Source organism: Gossypium hirsutum, chromosome D02, assembly GCF_007990345.1.
Source record: "Gossypium hirsutum isolate 1008001.06 chromosome D02, Gossypium_hirsutum_v2.1, whole genome shotgun sequence".
Lineage (NCBI taxonomy): Eukaryota > Viridiplantae > Streptophyta > Magnoliopsida > Malvales > Malvaceae > Gossypium > Gossypium hirsutum.
The window spans coordinates 10,136,865-10,149,280 of record NC_053438.1 but is presented as its reverse complement, the minus strand read 5'-3'; the positions used below and the strand labels follow the sequence as shown (position 1 = coordinate 10,149,280).

The 12,416-nt window shown below is 30.8% G+C and overlaps 1 protein-coding gene across 4 annotated transcripts; it reads right to left on the bottom strand.

Annotated features, from left to right (window-relative positions):
- Positions 1–6,340: 6,340 nt before the first annotated feature.
- LOC107910460 (early nodulin-like protein 2) lies at positions 6,341–9,030 on the bottom strand. Of its 4 annotated transcripts, none has more exons than XM_016838294.2 (4): positions 8,656–9,030; positions 8,440–8,555; positions 7,419–7,814; positions 6,341–6,705 (listed from the first exon to the last, which is right to left on the bottom strand). In XM_016838294.2, exons 1-4 carry the CDS (start codon positions 8,783–8,785, stop codon positions 6,643–6,645), a joined length of 705 nt encoding a protein of 234 aa, XP_016693783.1. In that variant the 5' UTR covers positions 8,786–9,030; the 3' UTR covers positions 6,341–6,642. The 4 variants fall into 4 exon arrangements, with proteins under 4 accessions (XP_016693783.1, XP_016693782.1, XP_040944347.1 ...); XM_016838293.2 differs by having other exon boundaries at positions 6,341–6,729; positions 8,656–8,944; XM_041088413.1 differs by having other exon boundaries at positions 6,341–6,716; positions 8,656–8,942.
- Between the last annotated feature and the right edge of the window lie 3,386 nt (positions 9,031–12,416).

The window sequence follows — 12,416 nt, the reverse complement described above, 5'->3', positions numbered from 1 at the left end:
TGACCTAAAAGTCAGTGGTATCAAAAGATGCGATTTCAGAATCTCATTTTCAATGTTTGATTTTAATTATAGTTTGGTCCCTTAATTTTTTTCAATTGGATAGTTACTTAAGGTATAAGGACTAAATTGTAAAAGTGGTAAAAGTTAATCGCTATAAATTTTTAATTAATCGGAGGACCAATTGAGTAATTTGGATCACTTTAAAAGTTTCAAATAGTGGTGGATGTTTGTCATCCACTAAATTGATTAATTAAAGTTAAGATTAACTTAATTAAGATTTATTAAGTTAAATTAGATTAATTAAATATTAATTAACTATATAAGCTAAAAAGTAAAAGAAAAAGAAACATTTTGCTCATCTTTTCTTCTCCACCCAAAATCAGAGGAAAGAAAATAGGGTTTCAAGCTTCAAACTCTTGGCCTAAAATTGGTATGTTTAATTTAGTCATTTTCTTGTAATTTTTATGCTTTTGAGGTCTCAGGAGCTTGATTTAGTTAGCCCATGTACCAATTTGTAAAACTATTAAAGTTTTCAAAAGTTTAAATTTATGAATACTTGATGAAATTGGTGTTAATTTGTTAGATTTTAAGCTTAGATATGAAAAAGGACCAGTTTGTAAAATTTAATTGTTAATTTTTTAACATAGGGAATAAAGTGCATAAATTTTAAAATTGGTGTAATATTTCTGTAATTATAGATAATAGAGGGATGTAGAAAGATGTAATTGAGATCAATTTTAAAATCAAAGCTCAAATTTGAAAGATATGACTATATCGATTTTAGGGACTAAATTGAATAATTTGAAAATTATGTATGACTTTGTAATTGAATGTGATTTTTATAGAATTTGATATTATACTATTATTGAATTATTCTTCGTAGCTAAAAACAATGCAGGATTGTTGAAAGGGAAAGGAAATGTGAGAGTCGATGATAAGTGACATGAGCTTTCAGTTTGTATGTCTATAACCTAAAACCAATTTAGTTACTGCATATTTGTGGTATATTGGATTATATAATATTGAGATAAGCTATTAGTAGTTATTATATTGAAATGCTATGGTTAGAATTGAATACTGAGACAATGACTAAATTGAATAGAATAGAAAGTTGCATAACTTAATTGATACAGGAAATTGGAATGTAATTGAGTTAAATTATATTATTTTACATGATGATTTAATGTGACTTGAGCTATGTGACGATACTAGAAATTGGTTACTCTATTAAATGTATAGGTTTATATTTCGAGTTAGTCAATGATGCATTACAGTGCCAGTTTGAGGTGCTGATTGACTAATTTGAGTTTTCGTCTTGAAAATCCAAGTAAGGTTAATAGGATTATATTAATGTGATTTGGCCTTGGTGATGTCTAGTTGAATTGGTATATTTTGGCATATAAGTTTGAGACGTTTGGTACATGTAATTAGTTGTTTTAGTGTAGAATGGCATAGGTGAGGTTGGTATGAAAAGATTAAATGCATTTGTGATAATTGGCATAGATTTTTCGAAGTTTGAACAATGCTCATGTGATGAATGTTTTGATGGAACTTTGTACTTTTGGTATAGTCGGTAAGATTCGGGACCCATTTAATTATTGTAGTTTTTATGTTATTTTGCATTATACGTTTTTGAGGTAAGTCATTGGTGACTATTTGAGCTTATTTGGTGTGTTTGAGATTAATATCCAAGACATGGATTAAATTGAATAAATTACAAATTTTAGAATTTACTTGATATTTGATATTTGACATGGAATTAAGTTATATGAGTCTTGAAATTGTGATGTGTTGGTTAATAGGTTTATAACGAATGAATTGCCTAAATGATATATAAAATGGAATTTCAATATGCGAAACGACTGGAAAATGAGCCCGAGGGGCCGATTTAGTAGTAATGAGCCAATAAGCTGGAATATGGTACGGAATGAGATAAAAGAAAAGAAAAAGAAAAAGAAAAGAAAAGAGATATATGTGTATATATATGCTAAAGATGAAAAATAAATGAACAAGGATATAACTAGGTACGGTATTTTGGAAATGAATTGAATGGTTTATGAAATGATTATGAAATTGGTAAACTTGTATGCATAACTAATGAGTTATTATGTAAGTTTGGTTATATATTTGACATAGTAAAAATGAAAGAATTGTACAAGAGTCGGTATGAGATTAGGCTAGGAATTGTATCTAAACATGTTGCATAAGTTTAATTATTTTGTTTGAACCATAGATTTACCGCTGAGTGTTTTACTCAGCGTACGGTTTATTTTTCCATGCGCAGGTTAGGTTTAATTTGAGTTTTTCGAGCTTCGATTTCAGCATCCAAACGACGATTCCGTGCTCAACAGAGTTTGTTCGTTTTCGCTTTTGCTAAACTCGACATGTACCAATTAGGTTGAGTCATGCTTAAATTGTTATCTAAAAAATGGTGTGTGTATGTATATAAATTCGATTAAGTTGTTAAATTTATATATGTGAATAATGCCTTGAATGCCATGCATATATCAACTAAGTAGATGATTGATATGTTATATGTAAGTGTTGGAAGGTCAATGATATGGCTAATGGAGTATGCATGCTTAGAGCTTAGGTAAATTACATGAGCTAATTGATTATATGACATGAATAAGTAGTAGTATATAGAAAAATGATAAGTAATGTTTAATGTATGCATATAAGGGTTGAATGCTTATTAGTGATGTTTGGACATTGGATGTTTAGATGAACTGATGGTTAGAACATTATATTGTATATTAGAAAGTGTTGAAGGTTTATAATTACTATTCATTTGGTCAATTATAAGGTAAAAAATGGTTGTGTTTTGAATTGCTTGAAATTGCTAGTTTGTGAATGAAATTTGCAAAAATAGTAAGTGATGTCGCGACGTCATTCAAATGTCACTGCAATAAGAAAATGCCTAAAATGTCACGTTAAGATGAGGAACCCAATCGTCTCAACGAGACCAAACAGTGAGTGACGCTTATATTTGCATGGTTGACATCACGACATGGTAATATTAGCGTCATGACGACAACCTTGTGTTCTGAAATTTTTACAATTCAGTCCTAATTCGATCTCGGGTTAACTTTAAAGCTTTCGTAAGCTGGTATAGGACCTCGAGAATGTATATTTATTATATTGTTTGTCTATGACTCTTATATTTGCATGATTGATGATATATATATGTATCTAAACTGATCGTAGTTGCTTCGACAACGAATGTGGCATACTGTAGCTTGGACTCGACAATTGGTTCAGGTATAGAATGTTACACCTACATTACAATTTAAACCTTTTACCTTACAAAATGTATATATAATCAACTTTACTCTATGATACCTTCAAACCATTAGGCCTACTAATTGCATCTTGGAGGGCTCTACAATCCACAACAAAACCTTCTCAACTAGGAAAAACTTACACAAATTGCATATTAGGTGCACAAACACCTAACATGTTTGTAGCAATGCCATTTTTTCTTGCCCTATATCTAGATTTTTCAATTAAAGTAACTCAAACCTTGATGTGTGTCCCATTTAAAGCTCCTAAGCAATTTTATCACAAGAACTATTAAATAATGTAATAATTAGTATAAACATTTGTTATTATTTTCCATATATCATTAAAAATACTAAATGAAATTACCTTGAATCACTTCAGTATGTCATCCTAACATTCTTCTGTAATAGGCATCCTAACATTCTTCTGTAATAGGCTCAAGTCTTTTAATTAAAATATGATGAATCTAAAAGACAAAATTTAACACCATACTTATATACCTACGGTCTCACTATTACTACCAAACCAGTCCTTACAAGTTTGGTTCTTTATGTGGTGGGATAAGATAAAAAGAAACATGAGAACTTGTTCATCAATTTCCATATGTTTTGTAGGTTTTAGATGACTTACAGTTCTTTGAAGTTCATGCAATTAAAAAAAGGCAGGTTTAGACATCCTAGGTTGTTGAGTACAAGTTTGTTCATCAAAATAAATGAGTGACATAATTTATTCTATTTTTCTATAGTAATTTAGGTTATTTTTCGTCTGTAAAAAGACTTTTCAAGTCCCTTTCAATTTCAATATTGAGCAAATTGACACATCTAAAAAATCAGAGCAATTTAATCATTGTCAATTTTGAAAGTAAGCATTTAGGGACAATTAATCACAACATTATTGTTTTTCATCAATTTTACATTGTTTAATTTTTATAATAACAAATTTAACCCTAAAAGCTTACACATTCTGTTTATTTATATATTCGAAGTTCAAGATTTTCACATTTTTTTGAATTTTTAGATTTTTAAAAATTTTATGCATTTTTTATAATTAGGACCAAATTGACAAAATATGTAAACATTAAGACTCAATTTCTTATTACATCAATTAAAATTATGTACAATTGACAAAAAAACACTAATTTTCATGATTGTCCTGAGTTGCTCACTTTCAGAAATTATAGGTATTAAATTGCTTTGATTTTTTGGATGGACCAATTTGGTTAAGGTTTATTACTATAAATAACACAACTGTTCGTATTTAGAAAAATTTTAGTTTTTTGCTCTGCAACAAAAACAATTTCTAAACCGGCTTTTTTCAACAATTGGTATTAGATCTCACTAAAATAGTCTCAGAAAAAACTTTACAAATATCCTCATAAAGTTCAGAATAAATCAAAGATATCCAAGATAAGTCTTCAAATCAGTCAAAACAATCTCCACAAAGCAAGGGGTTCGCTTTTCTTGATCTAGATTAATTTAATCTTTAAATATTTGTTGCTCCACAAGATGGATCTTCAAATATGGGCCAACTCACATCCACAAAATCATTCTAAGTCATTGCCCAACTAATTTTGTTCAAAAAATTGCCAACTCCAAGTAAGGTAAGTTATGTGACTTGCATAATGCCAAGAGCAGTGTGCACTTTTTATGACAATGCGTGAAACACTGCTCACATAACTGTATCAACAATTATCTTTTTCAAAGTAGAACAATGCTTCCTTATTTAAAGCACGAATCCAACTTCACAAAGTAACCTTTAATCCATCTTGATTTCCCTAAATCTCATCAACTCAAATGCCCTTAATATAAGGATATAAAGGATAAAGATAAATTTTCATAAAGTTAACCCATATATTCTTAGATAGCATATCTCCGTATATAAGATGAGTAGGTCACATTAGGATCCTTTAAAAGTTAACTTGCTTAATTCAATTTCTTCTCCAATAATAATCACAAGATTGACTGCAAAAAATCTTCAAAAATATGCAAACTATTGGGATCTAGTGCTCTCAATGTAGTGATTTCATCTAGGTACTCGTAATTTTTCGAACAAATTGGTTTAATAAAATATCCATCAGTATGATTAATATCTTTTGTATAATGTCCTCAATAGTTTTTGCACACAAAGCAAAATGAAAGAAAATATTAGTTCATTGATTATCTAACATTTAAACTAATATTAAGCAACATTACGTGGTTGGATCATAATGTAGAAATACAACTTATATTAGTAGATAATATAAACATGTCCTTAGTCTAATTGGAATTGAGAAAATTGATTGAAAGACTAATATGTTGTCTATTATGTTCAATTAGGGATATAACTTATCTTAGGTATCGAAACGAATAACTCCTAAAAGACAAAAACATAGATGTGACTGGAAGAACTGACAATACATCGGACATGACGCAAGTAGAATATATTATAGATCCTGTTTATGGATTTATTCACTTGTGACATTTATAGTGTGACGTACCTTAATCCTGAGTGGATGATAGACTATGTATGTGTGACTCGTATACTTTGATGTAAATGAAAGCATGAGTTCAAATAGATAAGGAACCGAAAGCTGATACGTTGGGTATGCAACTTCTGCACGATGTAGCATCATTCCACAACAATGAAATTTATAGTCCAGTAAAAGGTAAATGATATACTCTCATCGGCATTACATGATAGATGGAAGGTTACGTGGCCACAGTACATTTGATTTAATTACTATTAGTTAGTAAGTGACTTTTACAAAGCATTTGTAGTGAGAACAATGAAAATAACTTCTTATTATTTACTTGTTTTTTATATATTTTTATTTTTATTTTCCAAAAATATTTTTAAAAATTTCAATCAAACACGTTGTTTTTTAATGTTTACCAATTTTAAAAAAATAATCTCTATTTTCTAAAACCAAATGCAATCTTAATATTTACAATTCGTTCTTTTATTACAAAATTATAAAATTTCATCCCTAATGTAAAACCATCCAAAAACAACCAATTTGGTATAGATTGATAAATAAAAAGGGAAAGGAAAGAGAAAAGGCAGAAAAAAGAAGGAATGATAAAGAAATTCAAATTAAACTTTATTGAAGATAGGTGGCAAAAAAAGGCAAAAGAAAAAGTAAAAGTAGAAGGAATCAATTGCATGGCAAAACAAAATGACCTAAAGTGGCAAATGATTGCCAAAGTAGGGTCTGAACTTTGGGGTGCATGCATACATACCCCTTTCACATTACAATACCTTCACTATAATAATCATAAATATTAAAGCTAATTTTATCCTCTAATCACTCAAATTAATTCAATTCTACAATATATTAAAATTTACAACAAATTTGGGCAACCCTTCTTCCCCCCCCCCCTTTTACAAAGCTAGGAAAGCCATGGAAAATAGAGCCATTGGAGCTGTTAGGATCCCCACCACTGCCTGCAATGCAACTACTCCTATCAACTTGGTGAACAGAGAGATACATAAATATGACAAATTCCACTTTGAAATGTTGAAATATAGGCTTTATATATTAATTTGTAAGTGTTATCTATAAAACTTGAAAAAGAGATTTAAAAAAATAAATAAAAACATGATGTTAAATATATTTAAAATTAAAAGACTATTTTTTTATGCGTTACATCTAAATTATCTACATATTTTACAATTTAATTTATGTATGGAAATAACCTTTTTAATTTTATTGACGATGTTTACTTGTCTTTTTAACCTACCATATTCATGTAGATCATACACTAGGTATAAATGTGTTCGTAATTTGATTTTTTTTAAATATTTCTAGTCATACCCAAACTATATTTAATATCTAAATTAACAATTAAGATAATAAAAGGGAGATTCATGCAATTAACAATAAATTAGTTTTTCTAAACTTTAATATATTTTTGGATAAGAAGTTTATATAAAAATTCTGTATAAATCTTTTTTATGTGTATTGAAAATAATAGTAATAATAATCCAACAAGTACGAAAAGTTATGAGATAAATGATCGTTGTTCATGAAAATTTTAGAGTCTTCTTTCTTTCTTTCTCCTTATTTATTGATTGATTGATTGAATAGAAAATCACAGACTATCATTGAGCAAGCTTTTAAAGGTACAATGCAATGCATTGAGAGAGACAAATTGTACCTTTCCGCCATGATCAGAGGTTGGCAAAGGTCGAATAGTGGCAGAATCAACTTCACCAGTCGGCAATGGAACTGCAGGGTTACTGTTGATAAAAGGGATGCCCTCTCCACCTTTATCCGGCACCAGTGTTGGTACTGCAACCGGTGAGCTGGCACTTGGTGACGGTGAAACCGCCTGGCGAGGCCGAAATGGCCATGGATATGTTGGAGATGAAGATGACACCACTGTTCCACCGGAAGTTGGTGCCGGAGCCGCTGCTGGAGGCAATTCCGGTGATGGGGTTCTCTCATTTTCTGCCGGAGTGACTTTTATGGAGAGCTTTTGAGAGCCTCGGCATGTTTTGAGAGTGCCATTGTTGAAAGCAAAGTAGAAGAAACCAGTGCGAGAAGGGTGCCACTGCACATTGTATAAACGAAGTCGACCGGGAAATTACTTACCTTTTCTTTTTGGTTTAATTATGGTTTCGGTCCCTATAGTATACTCAAACCTAGGATTAATTTTTATACCTTAATTTTGTTAATTTAATTCTCTACTTTTATAATGTTTTTATGGTCCAAAAAGTTAACTTTGTTAACTCTTCGTATTAAAATGATAATGTGGATTTTTAAGAGCATATGGTAATAAGAATCGGGTCTGAACCCTCTCCTTTATTTATGTTTTTAAATTTCATTACTCTCTTTCAAAAATTAATGTCAAGATTCGTCATAATTTTCTTAACAATACTGCGTCCAATACCAAAAAAATCAACATAATAAATTGGAAGACAGTGTTTTTTTTAAACCATGTCAATATTTTAACAAACTAACAAATGAAATTAAAAGTAACACATGAACTAGATTATGCTTTTTAAAGTATAAGGATCAAATCTCAAAATTAAACATAATAAAAGGATCAAAACTAAATTTAATCTTTTTCTTTCTTTCTCAATCTTGAAGACCAATTTATAAATGCTAAATGAACAACTAGTTTCTAATAAGACCAATAATTATGCAAACAAATGGTATATGGAAAGTGAGATTACCTCATAGGAGGAGGAGTTGGGGTTGGTAAGAAGGGAAGCTTGAGTGAAATTGCAGAGAATGGAGGCATTTTTGTTTTGGAAAATGTAGAGCTCGTACTGATACTTATGCTTGAAAACTGAGTAAATATACAACCAAAAAAAAAATTAAAACAAAAAAAAAACCCCCAAAATATTAAACTTGTTGTTGGAGTTGATGGTAGCAGAAGAAACACTTACTTACTGAGTCTCCAACATGAACAGTAGGGTTTTCCCAGTGTGAAACGCCACCCACCATGATTGTTGCAGACAGTGAAGGCAAGAAGAATTGGAAGAGGAAGATTAAGATGGAGAAGAAGATTCTCTCCATTAATTTCAGATATTAGCTTTAGAAGAGAGACAGTCCTTTGAGTGATTACTTAGAGCATTTCATGGGGAGGAGAGTTTGGAATTGGATGACAGACAATGAGACATGGGATATATTGGAGCTAATTGTGTTGTGTTAGGGTTTCTTTTTTTGGTATTATTTTAGACAGTAAAAGGTAGCATCATTTTGTTTGTGGAAAAAACTTACCTCCTTCGCTTTTTCTTTAAAAAAGAGATAAATAATGATTGGTAAGAATGTAGATATGATATCATACTCCAATGTGTATTTATATGGTGTTATGTCCAAACATAAAAAAGAATGGCAATTGGCAAATGGGAATGGTACAAATGATGGGGTTTATTATTCTAAAATGATTAGTTCAGTGATTATCTTTTTCTTCAAATAATTATTTTAATTTTTCATTCTAGGTAGCTAGGGAATCCAATTTGCTTTTTGAGTGTAAACTTTGCTTTACACCCTTTTAGATTTTATATTAGTCGAGGTCTGATAATATAATGTATCATTTCTTTTTACTGCCAACACAATCAAATATTGCTAATACGGATGGTACTCTAATCTTACATTAAAAAATAATTTTAAGGCCGATTGAGTTTTAACTCGATATTGATGTTATTATTAGTGTAAAAGGATGTGAGATTGAGTGCGTTGAAATTCTGAAATCCCATGGAATGAAATCAAATTAAATGTATTAAAATATGGTCAATAAGCAATTTCTTTTTAACAGTCAAAAAGCAAGAAATCACTTTAATATGAGGTAAAATGATCTGTCAATTTCACACCCTCAGATGAGTGTCAACTTCAATTTTAAGACAGAAAAGTATGTATTGTTGGGTTCTAATTAATTGCTTTCAGTCGATTTCATTCCATATTTAGTTTTTAATTTTATTTCTTTAATTTAAATATATGTTAGTATGGTTTTTAACTCATATTTAGTGTTTTTTAGTTGAATTACAGAGTAAAAATATTAAAAATAGGACTTAATGTTGTATATACTTTGAATATTTAGGACGGGTAAATTATAAAAATAGTTACTTTTGTTTGTTTCAGATTATATTTTAGTCATTTATGTTTGAAATGTTACGTTTTAGTCACTTACGTTATCTTTTTGTTACGAAGTGGTTACTCTACCGTTAAGCTCCGTTACCTCTGTAACCACGGTCCTACGTGGCAGTCCAACTGGGTTTTAAATATCAACTTGGATGTTTCACGTGGCAGTCCAAATTAAATTTATTTAATTAAAAGCCTATTTTCATCCCAGCAAGTTGGCATTTAAAACTCATTTAGACTGCCACGTAGGACTGTCGTTAGGGAGGTAACGGAGTTTAACGGTAGAGTGACCACTTCGTAACAAAACGATAACGTAAATGACTAAAACGTAACATTTCAAACATAAGTGATTAAAATGTAATCTTAAGCCAACTAAAGTGACTATTTTTGTAGTTTACCCTATTTAGGATTTAGTCTCCTACTTTTACTTTTAAGAATATAATCTTTCTATTTTTTAGATATAAAAATTCAGGTTCAATTGTTATCACTGTTAAAGTTTTTCTATTAAACTCGTTGGTATGACCATTTGAAATTAAAAAAAAAACATTTGATAGTCATGTAACAAAAAAATAATATTGAAAATGCTAATATGAATTTTTTTCTTAAAAACAACTATTCGAACTTGACAAGGTAAAATAATTCTTTTTATTGAAATAGTGTTCTTCAACAAAAACTGAAGTCAATGTTTTGATTGAAATAGTTAACAATATTAACTATTTAGATTAACTAATGATATTATAAAAGTAGAATGACCAATTATGTCAGAAATTAAAGTATGTAGATTAAATCTCAAGTTTCAATCTAGCATAGAGGCCAAAATTGAAATTTGATCCCATTGTCTTATAATGTCAGAAAAAGCAAAAAGCAAGGCAAACCTAAAAGAAGTGGGAAGTCACATCTCTAAGATCCCTTAGACATTCAAATTATATATATCACGTAACATTTTTAAGGGTTAATGCTCAATTTGGCCCCTGTACTATACATGATTTCCCACTCACTACACCAAAACAGGTTTTTAGCGACGTTTTTTAAGCCTTTGGCGGCGCTTTTTAGCGCCACTAAAAGTATTTGCGGCGCTTCCTAAAGCGCCACTAAAATTGCCGCTAATGACAACGCCACAAATATTTGCGGCGTTTATTTTTAAAAGCGCCGCTAAAGAACATGTTCTATAGCGGCGCATTTTATACAAACGCCGCTAAAGAACATGTTCTTTAGCGGCGCTTTTTACACAAACGCCGCTAAAGAACATGTGCTTTAGCGGCGCTTCTAACACAAACGCCGCTAAAGCTAATGTTCTTTAGCGGCGCTTTTTTCACAAACGCCACTTTTGTTTGGTTGTTTTAGCGGCGTTTTTTTTAAAAAACGCCACTAATTTTGGGGTTTTTTAAAAATACCAATTTTTTTTCAACCCTCCTGTAGCAACAAATCAAAAGCAACTAAATCTAGACCAGCCAATAGCAATAAATTTATATAATATTTCAAATTAAACGAATAATATAATATTAATATCAATATTCTATTATTTTCACAAAAATGTTAAAATGATAAAAATATTTATACAATACACTATGACGACGGAGGTTGGGAGTGCTGAAACATCTTCATCATACTCTGAAGCTGTTGTTGGAGTTCGTCGTACTTTCTGTTCTGCTCTGCTTCTATCGCTGCAGCCTCTGCTTCTCTGGATGCCGCATCAGCTTTAAGTTGTCGCTGGAGTTCTTCATATTTCTTTTGAACCTCTGCTTCTCTCGCTGCCGCATCTGCTCTAAGTTGTAGCTAGAGTTCTTCATATTTCTTTTGAACCTCAACTGTAGTCGCTTGCATCTGAGCCATCTGGTCTTTTAACCTCTGAACTTCAGCTTGAGCCTGACTCCCCGAACGCATGTATTGCTGCGAGCTGGATCCAAAATATTGGGTTGGGCTAACAAAAGATCCTTGAAATCGAACCCGGCCTTACCTTTCAGGACCCATAACTTCAGTAATAATCCGGTTATCAATGTCTTCAAGATGAACAGAACTATCACTAGAAGCAATCGCTTCGTACTCTGCCTTTTTATTATTTAGTTTCTCCTAATAAATAAATCACATATTTAGGAACACAATATATATTAAAAAAACAAATGCAACACAAGTTAACAATAGTAGCATTACAAGCAATGAATTAAACTATTAGAAAATCGTATTAAGTAAACGTACAATTATTTCTGCAGCTTCAGGAGTCATAGGAGATCCATCTTTCTTCTTATGTGTAATCTCAAAAAGTTTAAGGCGTCCAACTTTTTGACCGGACGACCGTTCCTACAATATAGTAGTAAAAATATTATTTAATGGAAAGTAACACATATTTGACAGTATTAAAAAATTAAAAATACCTCAGCCTCAGCTACACAAGCAAAACTTTTCGACCCGGCTGTGTGCGTGAATTTTTGTTTCTCCCTGCTGTTTTTTCCAACCCGTTCACGATCCTACGTTATGAAATTATTAGTACGTAAATAGTAAATACAATAAACCAAAATAATTACAAGAGTTTAGAAGTACATCATACCTTGCCTTTCTTCGAATACCA